Source organism: Sphaerodactylus townsendi, linkage group LG06 (genome assembly GCF_021028975.2).
Source record: "Sphaerodactylus townsendi isolate TG3544 linkage group LG06, MPM_Stown_v2.3, whole genome shotgun sequence".
In the NCBI taxonomy this organism is placed as follows: domain Eukaryota; kingdom Metazoa; phylum Chordata; class Lepidosauria; order Squamata; family Sphaerodactylidae; genus Sphaerodactylus; species Sphaerodactylus townsendi.
In genome coordinates, this window is record NC_059430.1 from 129,880,667 (window position 1) to 129,898,629 (window position 17,963).

Genomic DNA, 17,963 nt, shown 5'->3' on the forward strand with positions numbered 1-17,963 from the left:
TTAAGAAAAAGAAAAGTTTATTTACAAGGATCACCACACACGGCCCTGCCCAGCAACCGCCGAGAAAGAGCTTTCTGGAATGTTCAGGAAATGATGAGCCAACCCAGCGAGAGCAGAGGCCCCGCCAAAACCCTTCGGATCGAGCGCCACTCGGCACGGAGGTTGAAGCTGGCTGGGCTCGGTTAAACCAGGAAAAGGTCCGGGAGTGCACTGAGAAAGCCGTGCCACCCTTGAACACCCGCTGAGAAACCAGAATGAAAGCAGCCAGGGTTTGAAAGAAGGGCTTAAAATGGCTCCGCTCACTTCGGTGCCGACCCCAGCAGAGTAGAAACACCAAACGAAAAACGAATGGCTTCGGCAATTCCCTGCAGCACCTCTGTTCTCTCCTTAGGGGAGCACCGGGTTTGCCTAACTCCAAGGAGACTGCTGCCAGCCAAGGATTCCTGGCCTACAGGGTGAAAAGCAAACCAGCGCTCCGTCTGTCCATGCCGGAGAGGTGCCTGGAAGAGGTGGGGGAATGACTAAGAACGAGAGGCCTCCTCCTTCCAGCAGATCTGAGCTCAAAGGCTGCCCTGGAGTAACAGCATCACTTCGCTCTCAAGCTGCGGCTGGCGTCTTCAGGGCCAGAACAGAGGGGAAGGCAGAAGTAGGCCAAGAAAGGGGTTCAGAAACACTCCCGAGCTCTCCTCTTAAGGCAAAATGTTGTCTAATGCGGGTCAAATCGGAAGGGCTGCGCTCTCTTTCGCACCTGGTGCCCTGTGGACCCGTCAATCTCAAGCGAAACCACAGGAGGGAGACAAACTCTGCTTTGGTAAGAGATGCGGTGTGTGAGTGTGCGCTACAGACTGCAACAAATCCATGATTCCCACGCTCAAAATAACCTTTGTATTTCAGACCCGCAACCAAGCGTGCTAAAGGGGAGGGAGGAAGCCCTTGGCTATTTGGGGCCTGCTCCGGGCGGCCACAGGCGTGCTGCTGAGCTCCGTCGGCGTGCTTGGGGGTCTTCCTGCCGCCTCTCCCCTCCGCTTCTTGGTGGGGACTACGTTCTCGTCTCCAGCTTGTTCATGTACTCCTGCAAGGCCTGCAGCCGAGCGTCGATCTCGGAGAGGTCGGCCGACGGCTCGTCGTAGAGGTTCTCTGTCAGGCGAGACAGCTGTGTTACGACGCGTGCAAACCGGAAGGCTGGAGATGCCATCCTCCAGCTGGGGCCTGGAGGCCCCCCAGAATCACAGCTGATCTCCAGGAGACCCAGATCGGTTCCCCCGGAGAAAACAGCTGCTTTGGAGGGTGGGTTCCATCGTGATAACCCCCTGAGCATCCTTTGCTCCCCAAACCCCACCTTCCTCAAGCTCCGCCTCCAAAATCTCCAAAAATTTATCATCTTGGAAGAAGAGTTTGGATTTATATCCCCCCTTTCTCTCCTGCAGGAGACTCAAAGGGGCTGACAATCTCCTTGCCCTTCCCCCCTCACAACAAACACCCTGTGAGGTGGGTGGGGCTGAGAGAGCTCCGAGAAGCTGTGACTAGCCCAAGGTCACCCAGCTGGCATGCGTGGGAGTGCACAGGCTAATCTGAATTCCCCAGATAAGCCTCCACAGCTCAGACGGCAGAGCGGGGAATCAAACCCGGTTCCTCCAGATTAGATACACGAGCTCTTAACCTCCTATGCCACTGCTGGCAGCCCTCCAGGGGGTTCTCTGCATGCCCAGCTGGGGAGCCCTGGCACCGTGCCCTGTGCCAGCCAGGCAAGGAAACCGGGTGTGAGTGTCCCATGGCCCACCCTGTGCCAAAGGTGGGAGTTGTTTAAGTATCTGGCCAAGGACCCCCCTCCCAGGAAGGAGGCAGCCCCAAGGATCAACAACCAGGGGATTCTTCCCACAATGCTTTGCCCCAAGGAATTCACCCAGCATGCCCCACTCTGCTTGGAAAGTCACAGGATCTGGGGCTGGGACCTCCTCTTTGCTTGGGGGTGGGATAGTATGGCGTAGTGGTGAAGAGCAGGTGGACTCTAATCCGGAGAACCGGGTTTGACTCCCCGCTCCTCCACATGAGCGGGGAAGCCTTATCTGGTGAACCAGATTTGCTTCCACACTCCTACGTTCCTGCGGGTGACCCTGGGCCAGTCACAGTTCTCTCAGAACTCTCTCAGCCCCACCGGCCTCACAGGGTTGCTGCTGAGGGGAGAGGAAGGGAATGGAGTTTGTAAGTTCCTTTGAGTGTCCTTACAGGAACAAAAGGGGGGTATAAATCCAAACTTTTCTTCTTCTTCTAGATCAGTGATTCCTACCAGGGTTCCGAACTAAAGGACAAACAATGCTACCGCCTGCCCTACCCCACCGGAATCAAATGGATTTTGAAGGGGGGGGGGGACGTTTGGAAACCTCATAGACTTCCTTTAAACAACATTAAAAAACAGCATTGTTTTATTTGCCTAAATTCGGTGTGGATTGGGGGAGTAGATTTAAAGGGAGTTCTCCCTATAAATCCCTCCAAATCCATGTCAAATTTAGGCAAACAAACAACGCGGCTGTCAGTGCTGCTTTCCCTCCTCTCCCCCTGCTTGCCATTCCCCCCACCTACAGGCCAAAAAAGGAAAAAACCCTAAAAAAAATGCCAAAAAAATCAAATGAACCTCAAGGGTACCCTGAGATATGAAGAGTGAGGTCAAGGGTACCGCAACGTCGAAAAGGTTGGGAAACACTGTTCTAGATCAGACCTGGGCATTATACGGCCCGGGGGCCACATCCGGCCCGCCGGATGACCCTGACTGGCCCTTATGACAGACTTGGCCCTGGCCTAAGAGGACCTGTTTAGAACCGCGCTGCTCACGCTAACCCTCCCCCTTCCCCCCTCGCGCAGTGGCTTCTGGGGCGATCCCCTCCTTTGAAAGCCCTGCAGAAGCCGGTTGCCTTGGCTGCCTGCTTCTGCGGGGCTTTCAAAAGCGCCAGTCGATGAAAAAAGTAGGTCAAGGGACTTAAGTCTCCCCACTTGCTTGATTGTCACAGTGGACAACCATGCAGGTAGGTTAAGCCTGTGATTCTTTGTGCCCAATAGTGTTGTATGCAGAACTGTTGCCACTGATTCCACGTTGATCTGTGCACCTGTCTGTCACTTATCAGCCCCTATTATGCAGAATTGAGTCCAGCCTTTTGGCCCGGCCCTCCACAATATTTTCTGTTTCTTATGTGGCCCCATGGAAAAAATAATTGCCCACCCCTGTTCTAGATCAAGAAAAGATCAGCAGGGCCCAGTAAAGACAGAAGAACGTGCTTTCTTATTTTAGCCTCACAACAGCCCCATAAGGAAGTGGGGGGGGGGGGCAGAGAGAGAGAGAGAGAGACTGGCCTGAGCTCACCCTATGAGTTTCATGGCAGGGCAGGAATTCGAACCCAGGACTGCCAGACCCTACTCTTCTACTCTCACTTTACTGGGGCTTTCCCACCCCACGAACCCTGCAGACCACTGACTCCTCACTTCAAGCAGGAGGCCTGAAGGGTTACCTTTGTCCACTTGCTTGCCTCCAGCGGGGGTGCTCACCAACGGCTTCCTGCGACCACTGTCCACACGAGGAACCTACACAAATGCCGAGAACCGTCCATCCTTTGTTTGTATTTACTGGCAGAATGTATCCACTGCTTTCATCGGGCTGTTGGGGTTTCCCAGGCTGTGGGACGTTTTGCCCAGGTGGGTCAAATGTCAGGAGCAAAAACTACCAGACCACGGCCACACGGCCTGGAAAACCCACAACGGCCAGCTGATTCCAGCGTGAAAGCCTTCAATGATACGACTGCTTTAAACAATTAAACATGTTTCAAAGGGAGGTTAAAAACCCACACCCAGCCAACGAAACCGTTTTTAGCCCAGAAGCAAAACAACCAAGAAACCACCGACCAAAAGCAAAGGAGTAAGTGACCTCAGATGAACACTAGAAGGCAAATAGTCACCACATCCAAAACTAGCACTACCAGGGACCTTGTGAGTCGCCATACAAGCCTAGCCGAAAAGCAGGGCCTTTCTTTGACCCAGGTCGCTGGTGAGGCCCAAGTTTAAATGGATGCTGCGTAGGGACACCGACCAAGGCTGGAGTTCTTTTCCCTTACTGCTGCCACCAGGGGTGTAATGCCCATTGGGCAAGGTGGGCAGCTGCCCAGGGCACCACCTTGTGGGGGGCATCAAAATACAGGGTTCGTTTTTGGGTATTTTTAGTTGTTTTCCATTTTTGGCCTGCAGGGAGTGCAGTTTGTAGGCTAGCGGCACAGAAAATTCAGCGTATCATCAGGAGACTACCCTTAAGCTACCCCCCAAGTTTGGTGAGGTTTGGTACAGGGAGTCCAAAGTTATGGACTCCCAAAGGGGGTCGCCCCATCCCCCGTTGTTTCCAATGGGAGCTAATAGGAGATGGGGGCTACAGTTTTGAGGGTCTATAACTTTGGCCCCCCTGAACCAAGCTGCACCAAACCTGGGGGGTATCATTAGGGAAGTCTCCTGATGAGACCCTGAAAGTTTTGAGACTGTGCCTTCAGAAATGTGCCCTCCCCAGCCTGCAACCCCCATTGACAGCAACGCAGAAAACTCAATGAAGGCAAATTTCTGGGATGTTCCTGCAGGGGGTGCAATTTTGGATGTATCAGCACCAACATTTCCAGGTATTATCTGGAGACTGTCATGATGGCACCCCCCAAGTTTGGTGCAGTTTGGTTCAGGGGGTCCAAAGTTATGGACCCTCAAAAGGGTAGCCCCCATCTCGTTAGCAAATGGGGGATGGGGCACCCCCTTTGAGGGTCCATAACTTTGGACCCCCTAAACCAAACTGCACCAAACTTGGGGGGAGGGGGGTCCCATCAGGACAGTTTCCAGATGATACCCTGAAGTTTTTGGTGCCGATACATCCAAAACTGCGCCCCCTACAGAAACATCCCAGAAATTTGCCCAAGAATCTTTGTTCTGCATTGAGTTTTCTGTATTGCTGTCAATGGGGGTTTCAGGCTGATATGTCTAAAAATGCACCCCCTGCAGACACCAATGTTGTGGTGCAAAAAAATTTTTTGGTCGTGGTGAAGTGGCCGCCGATGGGGGGGGCATCCAACTCAGGTTTTGCCCAGGGCTACAGTTTGCCTCGTTACGCCCCTGGCTGCCACGTTTAATATCAGGCCTTTTTTTTAAAGGGCAGGAAATACATCCAGATGTGCCTCTCTTCAAAGGCAGAGCCCTGCAGTCCCACCGGACAGCAAGCCTGGGGCCAATCACCAACTGGCACTCAGGAAGACCCGCCCTGGTTAACTACTTACCCCAGACGATCCATTCCACGAAGAGCTGCTGAGGGGCTTCCGGATCCTCCCCACTCGCTTCCGACCCCTGAGGTGCGAGGACAAACGGAACAGGTCACGTGTACTGAAGTGGGAACAGTTCTCAGACTCTTCCCATTCAGCTTGGAGGGGGGGGGGACGACCGAGATGCCACACCCCAACCAAGAGTCAAGCAGCTTCTCTGGAGCTCAAGATGATGCGGCTGGCCTCCACACGGGCCAGGGCCTCTACGGCTCTGGCCCCGGCCTGGTGGAACGCTCTTCCACCAGCTGTCCGGGCCCTGCGGGATCTCGGCGAATTCCGCAGGGCCTGTAAGACGGAGCTGTTCCGCCGAGCCTTTGGAGGGACCGGCTGCTGATGGTGCCCCCCCCCCCCCTTTCTTGGCTCTTACATCTGGGCCTTGTATTATCTGATGGGACCCGCCGTTCCTCCCTTTGGGAAAGGATTTAATAATAGGTTGCCAGGTGCCACTCATACTTATAATTATTAGTATTATAGTTAGTCTCCCGCTGCTTTTATAGGTTTTAACTAATTTATGATTGTTTCATGACTGTATTTTTATCATATGCTGTGCACAGCCCGGAGCCCTTTGGGGATAAGGCGGCATAAAAGCCCAAAGTATAAATAAAATAAATAAATAAGATTGGAGATTTTTGACCCCGTGGCTGTCACCGTTATATCCCAGCCAAATTAAAGTAGGATTTTAGGTTCCTGCAAAGGGACTCTACACAAAACCTGCAGGAGTGCACACCTGGCTTTTTCTTACCTGGGAGCAGCAGGTTCGGAGTAATCGTCCATTTCGCTCCCTGAACTTGCGGAAGATCGCTGGCTACGGAAGCTTTCCACTGCAGGAGAGAGCAGGCAGAAAATGAGGCCGCAGGACAGGCGTGAAATACCCCCTTGAAAGGGTCACAGCAGGAGGAATAGGCAAAATTAGAAAGGCACCTCATTCTTCATGCACTTAAGCTCTGGTCGCCACATCTCAAAAAGGATATTGAGGAGATAGAAAAAGTGCAGAGAAGGGCAACGAGGATGATTGAGGGACTGGAGCACCTTCCTTATGAGGAGAGGCTGCAGCGTTTGGGACTCTTTAGTTTGGAGAGGAGACGGCTGAGGGGGGATAGGATTGAAGTCTATAAAATTATGCATGGGGTAGAAAATGTTGACAGAGAGAAATTTTTCTCTCTTTCTCACAATACTAGAACCAGGGGGCATCCATTGAAAATGGTGGGGGGAAGAATTAGGACTAATAAAAGGAAACACTTCTTCACACAAGGCGTGATTGGTGTTTGGAATATGCTGCCACAGGTGGTGGTGATGGCCACTAACCTGGATAGCTTTAAAAAGGGGCTTGGACAGATTTATGGAGGAGAAGTCGATTTATGGCTACCAATCTTGATCCTCTTTGATCTGAGATTGCAGATGCCTTAACAGTCCAGGTGCTCGGGAGCAACAGCCGCAGAAGACCCTTGCTTTCACATCCTGCCTGTGAGCTCCCAAAGGCACCTGGTGGGCCACTGCGAGCAGCAGAGTGCTGGACTCGATGGACTCTGGTCTGATCCAGCAGGCTAGTTCTTATGTTCTTAAGCTAGGAAGGGGCTGTCAAAGATTTCTTCCACTGGGAACGAGACTCCAGAACACGAAGCTGGGAGGCAAGAATGGGGCTGCCATAAAGAGAGGGGGCTCAGAAGGATCTGCTCCTTCGCCACTCCCCCTGTGAATGCGACCTGTTTGGGGGACGTTCCTCTGTTGGTGAAAAAAGGGAGCGGGAGGGGTCATCAAGACAGTTAAAAGTTCCCAAACTGACGGCAGCAGGCAAAGAGACACACCGTTCCTTGCTTGAAATTCCACATCTTTCACATAACGGGCATGTTTTGTAAAAAGCATCGAAAACATATTTAGCTGTGCATAAGAATAAAACAGATTTACGGTTCCTGCCTTGAAATAACGCCAGTCCAGAGGCAGGGGGACTTGGCGGGAAAAGGGAAAACGTTGTGTTTGCTGGGAGGACTCAAAAGGAGGATAAAACCCGCATGGTGATTAGCATATGAAGTGGAAAACAATCACAGCGTGTCGAGAGGGAAACATGCTATGCCCCTCACGTGCCAAAGACTGCAAGGTGCAGACGGGACATCGTCCCAGAATCCGACCAGAGCAGTTTTGCTCAGTTGCAGAACATGCCCCCTGTGATCTCAGCAACGCCCTACCTGAAGAACTCCTGCCCCGGGATTTCCGAGTGGTGTCAAAAGCTGACGGCCCTCTGGTCTGAGTGTGGCGCCAACCGCTAGGTGGAGCATCTCCCATCCCTCGGCGGAGGCATCGCCGGCTGCAGAGGCAAGAGGGCAGTTGGCAAGAAGAAGGTTCGTGTCCCAGACGGGTCGGCTCCAGCCTTTAAGGGGGACGGGGAAGCCGGAAAGGCGCCTCCACGTAAACGCCACTCACTTGTTTTGCTCGGCTTCCTTCCGCTTGTGTTCTTTGGCTTTCACAAAGGCCGTGGGGTCAAAGCGTGGCCCTCTGGAGCCTAGGGGAGAGGAGAGAAGGACAGAGGCCAACCTTCGGAAATGTTTTACACCAGATCCTCTGAAGATGCCAGCCACGGATGCAGGCGAAACGTCAGGAGAGAATGCTGCTACAACACGGCCATACAGCCCGGAAACCACACCAGCACTCCATTGGTCATCTTTCCTTTCATAACATGGCCAGAAAGGTGCGCTGTTATGGAATGTTCTCAAGTAGTGGGGTGCTGTGTGGTTTCCGGGCTGTCTGGCCGTGTTCTAGCAGCATTCTCTCCTGACGTTTCGCCTGCATCTGTGGCTGGCATCTTCAGAGGATCTGATAGTAGGAATGGAAAGCAAGTGGAGTATATATACTGTGAGGTCAAAAGGTGAGGCCCTCTGAATAGAGTAGCCTGGTATGTGAGTCACAAAGAAGTCTGTAGCCTGGGAGTAACAATGAAGATCAGCTGGGAGTAACAATGAAGATCAGATCCTCTGAAGGTGCCAGCCACGGATGCAGGCGAAACGTCAGGAGAGGATGCTGCTAGAACACGGCCAGACAGCCCGGAAACCACACAGCACCCCAGTGACTCCGGCCGTGAAAGCCTTCGACAATACATTGTTCTACACCAGTTTCCTCAAAAATGCAGAGTAACGCAGGGCTCCTCGATACGTTGCCCGTGGATACTTTCTTCGGGTGCCCACCAAGTGTATTGAGAAAGCGAGCGGGGCCAGGTGGGACTTCTGCCCAGGAAATATCCGATCAGCCACGGGAAATCTGATTAGCTCTGCCAATTTTAAAAAATACTGCCTTGGCAGCAGCTGCCGTCGCAGCACAGAGATCTTCGCTGTGTGACTGATTATAAACCACAGCAGCCATTTTGTGGCAGGCAACGCCACCCGAGGCAGCCATTTTGCGGCCGTGCCCACCATACTGTAGCAGAATTCCAAAGGTGCCCAGAGTTAACGTGTGGCCAAACCTCAGAAGAGACAGGGAGGATTTTTCTACGCGTAGCGCTCTCTTGTTCCCCTCATCAATGAGAAGCAAATTATACAAGAGAAGAATAGTCTATAACAGTGATGGCGAACCTATGGCACAGGTTCCAGGGGTGGCACTCGGAGCTCTCTCTGTGGGCACACGCACACAGAGTTCCTCATGTGGGGGATGGAAAATCCCCCCCCCCCCAACACACACACGTCTAGGCTGGCCTGGGCCACTGAGCACAATGTGCGCACACCGCGATGAGCAGGAAGGACTTGGCTAGCAGGCCTGGTACCTGTGCTCCAGGTGGCTGCTGCCTGGGGGGCGCAGAGGAGGCAGAGATGTTAGAGAGGCGCAGAGCATTGCACATGGGACTTGCTGGAGGCTAGAGCAGGCTGGCCCCTACTCGAATGGGTGGGGCAGAGGGAGAGGGAGCCAACCGGTTTTTTCTAAACTAAAACCTCAGCAATCAGGTTAAATTGCCGGGTTGGCACTTTGCGATAAATAAGTGGGGGTTGGGTTGCAATTTGGGCACTCGGTCTCAAAAAGGTTCGCCATCACTGGTCTATAAGTATAGCCGGAATCACGAGGATGTTGTGGGTTTTTCAGGTTGTGTGGCCATGTTCCAGTAGTATTTTCTCCTGACGTTTCGCCAGCTACTGGAACATGGCCATACAACCCGAAAACCCCACAACATCCTAGTCCAGTGGTGGCGAACCTTTGGCACTCCAGATGTTCATGGACTACAATTCCCATCAGCCCCTGCCAGCATGGCCAATTGGCCATGCTGGTAGTGGCTGATGGGAATTGTAGTCCATGAACATCTGGAGTGCCAATTGGCCATGCTGGCAGGGGCTGATGGGAATTGTAGTCCATGAACATCTGGAGTGCCAATTGGCCATGCTGGCAGGGGCTGATGGGAATTGTAGTCCATAACATCTGGAGTGCCAAAGGTTCGCCACCACAGTCCTAGTCTATAAACAGTCGCTTCAATGTAAAATGTGGCTTATTGGCACGAATTGGAATTTGTGGCTCGCTTAAAAGGCGCCCTGGCTGACCACGACAAGGCAGGGCTGTCCCCACCGTCTTTGGACCAGCCAGACCGATCTGGCGCTCTGGCCGATAAAGTGTCACCCTCCCTTCTCACCTGTCGGGGAGGGGGACTGCTGCGTCAGCCGGCCCTGGCTCCCACTGCGCCCCTCCCTGGAGGTGGACCGCTGCCGGCTGGGCGCCCAGGCCCCACCGCGTTCCCGTGAGTTCGACCGTTCCCCTGAGGTGGAACGGCGATCCTCTCTCCTCTTGGCCGCGGTGCTGGCTCGGCTCAGATTGGCGGGAGCAAAGTGGTTTGTGGGAGACGGCGCGATGGGAGTGAAGCGCCTGGGGAGGGAAGAGGGAAAGAAAAATGCAGAGCTCGAGGGAGAACTGCCTGGGTGTGCTCAGCCCATGGCAGAGCCCAGGAGAGGCCTCTTCCAACAACAAATCATGCTTTTTTTTGTCTTTGTCTAAGCAAGTAGAACTATGCATGGAAGTCTTCAGTCAATGCAAAGGACGAGTCGCCAGATGTCTTCCTATGCTTTATTTTAATATAAATATTTCTATGTAAATAAGTTTCATTTTTAGAGAGTATAGTAGTAGAGGCACTTTGATCTGTAAAATGGCTTAAAAATGTACATTAGTTTATTATCGTTAGAGAGAATAGATCTATGAAACTGTGGAACTGTTCTCTTCTTTTTTGCTTTTTTTGGACTCTCGGTGGATACAGAGGAAGTTCTTACTTTTTAATTATGTTATGTTATATATTATATATTCACTCCCACTGCTCTCATGGTGCAGGGAAAATAGGAGCTTATAGGACAAAGGAGCTTATAGGTTCTTAATACTAACAAGACAAAGGAGCTTATAGTGGACTATAGAAGGAATAGCTCAGGAATTCAGCCCTTGACTATAAATGGAGATCAAGTAGAGCGGGTGGCTAGTTTTAAATTTCTGGGCGTTATGATTAAAGAGGACTTAACCTGGGGCATACAGACTGCCGCGGTGGTTAAGAAGGCCCAGCAAAGACTGTACTATCTGAGACTTTTAAGGAAGCAACAACTGGATGGAAAACTCCTGGTGTCCTTTTACTGCTGTGCTATAGAGAGTGTCTTAACCTACTGCATCTGTGTATGGTTCTCCAGTTGCACAGTGGCAGATAGGAAGGCGCTCTAAAGGGTGATCACTACTGCACAAAGGATTATCGGCTGCCCTCTCCCCTCCTTGGAGAGAACTCTATAATTCCCGAAGCCTAAAAAAAGCCCAAAATATTCTGAGGGACCCGTCTCTATCCAGCACACTCTCTTTTTGAACTGTTACCATCTGGTAGACGATACAGGACTATCAAATCTAGGACAAAGAGGCTTAGAGACAGCTTCTACTCTAGAGCTGTGGCTATGCTAAACTCCGTGGCTTCGTGTTGATGTGTTTGGGGCTGTGTAGGGATGGGTGGAGGAAGGGGAAAGGGAGGATGGGGTATGAGTCTGAAATTGTGTGCATCGAGGAATGCTGCTGTAAATTTCGTTGTGCGTGCACAATGACAATAAAATGCTTATGCTTAACGGCAGTAACTGATAAAATGCTGCATGATTGTGCAAAGGTTTTTGTAGATGTATGACGAGATGCAGAATTACGTAACCATACTTTTCTATGTAAAATTTCAAGTTGTAATAAAAGCTTTAAATATTTTAAAAAATCATGCGACTGACCCATGGCCTCCACTCACCCCTTCTTGTATAAGGCCAGCTCGTTGGTCAGGTTCCTCACGCGGATCCGAAGGCCCCTCTCTGTGGCTTTCAGCTCGGCCAGCTGGAGTGGAGAGAGAGCGAGAGAGATCTGGTTGATTCACGGCAAGTTTCCCAAGGGCAGCTGGATTCCACCAGTGAAAAAGAGGCCCACCACATTCCTGGACGTCTGCAAAATGTATTTAGGCTGCAGAGGTTGGCTTTTCCTGGCTGAAATGTTGGTTTCTGGAGCACAATCTCCCCACCTCAGCCGATCCCGCCCAGCTAGCCCTCAGCCCACCTCGTCGGCCAGCTGCCGGTTCTCCTGCAGGCGTTTGCCGGTTGCCCGCTGGTGCTTGGCCCGTTCCTTGGTCAGCTCCTCTTCCAGGCTCTGGACCACCTTCTTGAGGATCTTCAGCTCCTTGAAGGCGCTGCTCTTGTTGGCCAGCTTCAGCTCCTCCTGCAGGGCCGCCAAGGCCGCCTCGGCCACCTGCTTCTCCTCCAAGACGTGCTGCATCCTAGCCAGAGAGACCACCATAAGTTAGAAATGCAATTAACCCATTCCACCTCCCTCCAAGCATTGAAACAGCTGCATAAGCAAAATCCCCAAACACAGGCCTCCTGACACACAGGCAGACAGATGCAGGTCTCTCTCTGCCTGGCCATTCCATTCCTCAAATGCTTGAAGGAGGCCTCACCTGGCAGGTAGATCTCCAGCACAGAGCTGAGGGTCCCTCTCTGGGATGCTGGATGTGAACTCGCGGTCGATCAAGTTAAGGAATGTCTCCCCCACCCCCGCCCCGCTCACTCACTCGTCCCGGAGGTGGCGGATCTCGGCGTCTCGGAAATCCTTGCCCGGCTTTGCCTTCAGAATGGCTAACTCCTCCTTCAGCTCCCGGATCACCTTCTGCAGAACAACGGGGTCTGGTTTCCCCACGTAGGGCAGTGGCAGAGGGTAGTGGATCCTGCACGAAACACAGCCACGAGTCACAGCCCACTTTGAAAACCCAAGGGGGGGGGGACAAACCTGGAAACTCGCCTGGCTGGGGAGCCCCCGACATATTGGTCTAAAGCAGGGGGCCCCAAGGAGCAGCAGTGGCGTAGGAAGTTAAGAGCTTGTGTATCTAATCTGGAGGAACCGGGTTTGATTCCCAGCTCTGCCGCCTGAGGTGTGGAGGCTTCTCTGGGGAATTCAGATTAGCCTGTGCACTCCCACGCACGCCAGCTGGGTGACCTTGGGCTAGTCACAGCTTCTCGGAGCTCTCTCAGCCCCACCCACCTCGCAGGGTGTTTGTTGTGAGGGGGGAAGGGCAAGGAGCTTGTGAGCCCCTTTGAGCAGGAGAGAAAGGGGGGGGTATAAATCCAAACTCTTCTCTTCTTCTCTTCTCTTTCTTGGTGCCCATCAAGCACTTTTAGGAAGTAGTCATGGCCCGGTGGGGATTTTGCTCAACAAGGCTTTTGATTGGCTGTGCAGATTTTTTTAAAAAAATGTTCCTGTGGCAGCAGCTGCCACGCACCACAAAAATCCACAATACCTTATGTTACCAAAGCTAAGCTGTGGCAATCACTTGGCGGTTGCCTCTGCCTCTTGTGGCGGTCATTTTATTACTGTTCCCGTGTCAGAATTCCAAACATGCCTGCAGGTTCACAAAGTTTGGAAACTTCTGGTCTAACACTAGTGGCAAAACACTATCTGACTTTTCCCCTTTGACCGTCAGAGCGGTGGCTTATGGCATCAGACAGAAAGCTGATTTTCCCATCCGGTGAACTGCGGTTTGTGATTCTGATGAAATCTACCACCATTAAATGCTACACGTTAAACATTTCAATATGTTTCGGGTTGATAATTTAATTTACTTAAATACACGTGGTTTTCTCCCTGTGGTCCTGCTACTAAGGGGAAAAGGTGATCAATTGATGGGTTTGTGCCAACCGACCACTACCTTTTCCTGGGGAGCAAGATTCCCCTCCTCCGGTCATACTGACTAGAGCAGTGGTGGCGAACCTATGGCACAGGTGCCAGAGGTGGCACTCAGAGCCCTCTCTGTGGGCACGTGCAAACAGAGTGCCCCCCCACACATCTAGGCTGGCCTCGATTGCTGGACTTGATTATTAGCATTAAACCTAAGACCTAGTTTTGGGGAAGCAGTGTAGGTAACCCTGTCAAGCGCAGTTAAACCCCACTGATTTTCATGCAAAGAAGTAACGTGCGATCCTTTACCTGGGAGTAAGCTCGGTTGCTGGCAATGGGGCTTGCTTCTGAGTAAACCCTCTGAGGGTCGTAAGTTGGAAGAGTTGCACGGTTGCTTCAAAGCAAAGCCACTGACTACCACCAAGCTTACTCCCAAGTAACACATGCCTCAGAGCCAATCGTTTTTTCTAAACTAAAACCTCGGTATTCAGGTTAAATGGCTGTGTTGGCACTTTGCAATAAATAACGGGGTTTTGGGTTGCAATTTGGGCACTCGGTCTCGAAAAAGTTCGCCATCACTGCACTAGAGCCTCCCCGCACAGTATGGGCCAAGCGCTGTTCACGCAACAACCCTGCAGAGGGATTCCATTTTTCTTCCACTACTTTCGTGCACCTACTCCCCCCACCGCCACCCCACCCCCCATGTCCAATCTTGCATCAGGCTTTGCCCACCCTCTCCTTCCGGATTCACACCTGTCAAATTCCACCGAGTAGATCAATATCAGGTAGCGTTTGGAGTTCAGCGGGGAACTTTTGGCGGCAGATGTGAGCCTCGGGCCCACCCCAATCTTCCTGCTCCGCAGGGACTCCAGATCGGAATAGGTGAGGAGGTCCAGGGTGACAGACTCGCTGCTCTGTGGGGAAAAGACACCCAAAGGCAAACTCTATGCTGGGGATAATTAGGAAAGGAGTTGATAATAAAACTGCAAAGATTGTCATGCCCTTATATAAAGCAGTGGTGCGACCGCACTTGGAGTACTGTGTTCAGTTCTGGTCGCCACAACTCAAAAAGGATATCGAAGAGATAGAAAAAGTGCAGAGAAGGGCAACGAGGATGATTGAGGGACTGGAGCACCTTCCTTATGAGGAGAGGCTGCAGTGTTTGGGACTCTTTAGTTTGGAGAGGAGACGGCTGAGGGGGGATATGACTGAAGTCTATAAAATGATGCATGGGGTAGAAAATGTTGACAGAGAGACATTTTTCTCTCTTTCTCACAATACTAGAACCAGGGGGCATCCATTGAAAATGCTGGGGGGAAGAATTAGGACTAATAAAAGGAAACACTTCTTCACGCAACGTGTGATTGGTGTTTGGAATATGCTGCCACAGGAGGTGGTGATGGCCACTAACCTGGATAGTTTTAAAAGGGGCTTGGGCAGATTTATGGAGGAGAAGTCGATCTATGGCTACCAATCTTGATCCTCCTTGATCTGAGATTGCAAATGCCTTAACAGTCCAGGTGCTCGGGAGCAACAGCCGCAGAAGGCCATTGCTTTCACATCCTGCCTGTGAGCTCCCAAAGGCACCTGGTGGGCCACTGCGAGTAGAAGAGAGCTGGACTAGATGGACTGTGGTCTGATCCAGCTGGCTTGTTCTTATGTTCTTATAGATGCATACAGAGGTCTCCTCCACTCTTGTCAAGGAACAGATGGCAGAAAATAACGACAGCAAAAGGCACCTTTACATGTACAGAGTTTGCCCGTGCTCCTGGTCTCTTCCCCTGCCTCTTTCTCTGAGTCACATTAAACCTCACCTGTGTCAGGGCTGACTCCAGCATACTGCAGAAGATCCCAAACTGCTTGAAATTCCCAGTCTTGTGTGTCAAGTCTTCAATGACTAGAACAGAAAAAAAACAACTAAGAGCTGACCACATGCGGAATCAAGAGCGAGGAGTGTCTGAGCGAATGCCACTTCTGTTGCGGCTTCCCCCTGTCTTTACGAGGAGATCAGCCTACAAAAAGGTGTCCATCTCAGCCCCAAAAGCCAAAACGGAGAAGACTGGACCGTTTGTTTAATCGGTGATTTTCTTCCTCCGTCTTTCCAGAAAAAAATGCTGCTTGAAACAGCCCCCTGTTAATATTGAAAAATACAAATCATGAAAAAAAATCAATCGATACTTAAAAGCCACCACTTGGCAACCGCATAGTTACAAAAAAACAGAAAATCAGACCTGCCGAAACAAAAATGATCGCATAAAGGAGGAAAATTACATTAGGGAAGACGACAAAAAGAGTCTGGATTTATATCCCACCTTTCTCTCCTGTAAGGAGACTCAAGGTGGCGTACAAACTCCTCTCCCTTCCTCTCCCCGCAACAGACACCTTGTGAGGTAGGTGGGGCTGAGAGAGTTCGGAGAGAACTGTGACTGGCCCAAGGTCACCCAGAAGAAATGTAGGAGTGTGGAAACACATCTGGTTCACCAGATAAGCCTTTGCCACTCAGAGGCGGAGGAGCGGGGAATCGAACCCGGTTCTCCAGATTAGAATCCACCTGCTCTTACCCACTAGAGTCTAGACCACGCTGGCTCTCAAAAAAAATGTCAAAGCATAACCGAGCTCAGGAAAAAGAAACAAGGCAGATACAAGAAACCATTTTAAAATAGGGGCTGCAAAATAGATGGTAAAATCCTAAAAGGGTCAGATGAGAAAATGATAAAAAAGAAGAAGAAGAGTTTGGATTTATATCCCCCCTTTCTCTCCTGTAGGAGACTCAAAGGGGCTGACAATCTCCTTGCCCTTCCCCCCTCACAACAAACACCCTGTGAGGCAGGTGGGGCTGAGAGAGCTCCGAGAAGCTGTGACTAGCCCAAGGTCACCCAGCTGGCGTGTGTGGGAGTGTACAGGCTAATCTGAATTCCCCAGAGAAGCCTCCACAACTCAAGCAGCAGAGCGGGGAATCAAACCCGGTTCCTCCAGATCAGAGTGCACCTGCTGTTAGCCACTGCTCTTAGCCACTACGCCACTGCTGCTCCAAAAGAGCAGGGAAAACAGAGAGAGAAGAGTCTTTGCTGAACATAAACCTGGCCCCCAACAGCTTGAGCCAGCATCCAGGTGAATGCCTTTTCCATGCATGGCTCCTTCTCACCTACCAAAAGATATGAGCAGAGTGCTACACTATGGGAACCGCACACTTCACAACGTCCTGTTGCCGCTACAAATGATGCGGTGGGGACGCTGTGCCCTCTCCTCCCAGCCAGCCGTCACAATCCCAGCGCGACTCACAAGCAGCATCGAATTCCCCGCGCCACTGGTCCGTGGTCAGGCGGTCTTCCACTTCGACCTCCAGAAGGTTCCCTTCCACCGTCATCCGCACCACGTGCTCCACGCCCCGGAAAACATAGTCGGCTTGCAGCCCGTGCAGCTTGGCCATGGCCGATCCGACAAGTTCTTGGCCTACCTCGCAAGAGAAGAGGTTCGCAGCCTTCCTGCCCCGTTTTTCCACTTGCAGTTTTCCGCTCGGGCAACTAGAAAACAGGGAAGCTAAGCAGAATAGCAAGAAACAGTAACGATGCAGGAATTCATCCAGTTTTGGACAACGGGTGATGGCCACTAACCTGGATAGCTTTAAAAGGGGCTTGGACAGATTTATGGAGGAGAAGTCGATTTATGGCTCCCAATCTTGATCCTCTTTGATCTGAGATTGCAAATGCCTTAGCAGACCAGGTGCTCGGGAGCAGCAGCCGCAGAAGGCCATTGCTTTCACATCCTGCATGTGAGCTCCCAAAGGCACCTGGTGGGCCACTGCGAGTAGCAGAGTGCTGGACTAGATGGACTCTGGTCTGATCCAGCTGGCTTGTTCTTATGTTCTCTGTTCAGAGCGCAACTAACAGACAGCACGGAGGAACGTTCTGCTGTGACAGGACAGGAAGAAACCCTGCGGGGGCGTTCTTCCACTACATTTGTGTGTGCGTTGGCTTGCTTGCTAAAGCTATTCATTCCATACACATCTATGTGCGATCCAATTGCCTGCTGCTTGTGGCATGTTGTGGTCTCAACTGCAGAGCTCTGTTAGCTGTGGTTCTGCAAACTCAGCAAATTAGCAAAACAGAGGCAAGACCAGAGGTGTGTTTCTTGCCTACGTTTTGTTAAAAGAACCAAGAACAAATGATTTTATGGCTTTTAGAAGACTGGCTGAAAAGCGTGGGGGGGGGAAGGGGGGTGGACAAAGTTTTAACTGAGGTGGCAGGCACTGCTCTTGGGCACGCCCACTGGAATGAGAAACGGGGCTGGGGAGTTAATAGAAGTCTCCCCATTTCTGTTTGTGAAATATCGGCAGGTACAGTCCAAAACAAGGGGGGGTAGGAAAGACTGCAGTAAGGGGTCAGAAGGAATCTTCCTTGATGTTGTTACTTTGGGGAGTAAATGGGCTACATTGGGGGCTACCAATCTGAGGCATGGAGGGATTATACTGAGAAAGAAGGCAAGAGAGAAGGCAATGGTTCTCACACTGTG

General features: G+C 51.6%; 1 protein-coding gene across 1 annotated transcript; it reads right to left on the reverse strand.

The window, feature by feature from the left end:
- On the reverse strand, positions 1 to 17,107 carry CCDC61 (coiled-coil domain containing 61). Its single transcript, XM_048502257.1, has 13 exons — positions 16,734 to 17,107; positions 15,266 to 15,348; positions 14,205 to 14,365; positions 12,352 to 12,504; positions 11,841 to 12,057; positions 11,542 to 11,624; positions 9,931 to 10,160; positions 7,749 to 7,827; positions 7,514 to 7,632; positions 6,073 to 6,151; positions 5,289 to 5,355; positions 3,501 to 3,573; positions 1 to 1,137 (listed from the first exon to the last, which is right to left on the reverse strand). The coding sequence occupies exons 1-13, from the start codon at positions 16,879 to 16,881 to the stop codon at positions 1,040 to 1,042; spliced, it is 1,590 nt and encodes a 529-aa protein (XP_048358214.1). The 5' UTR covers positions 16,882 to 17,107; the 3' UTR covers positions 1 to 1,039.
- Between the last annotated feature and the right edge of the window lie 856 nt (positions 17,108 to 17,963).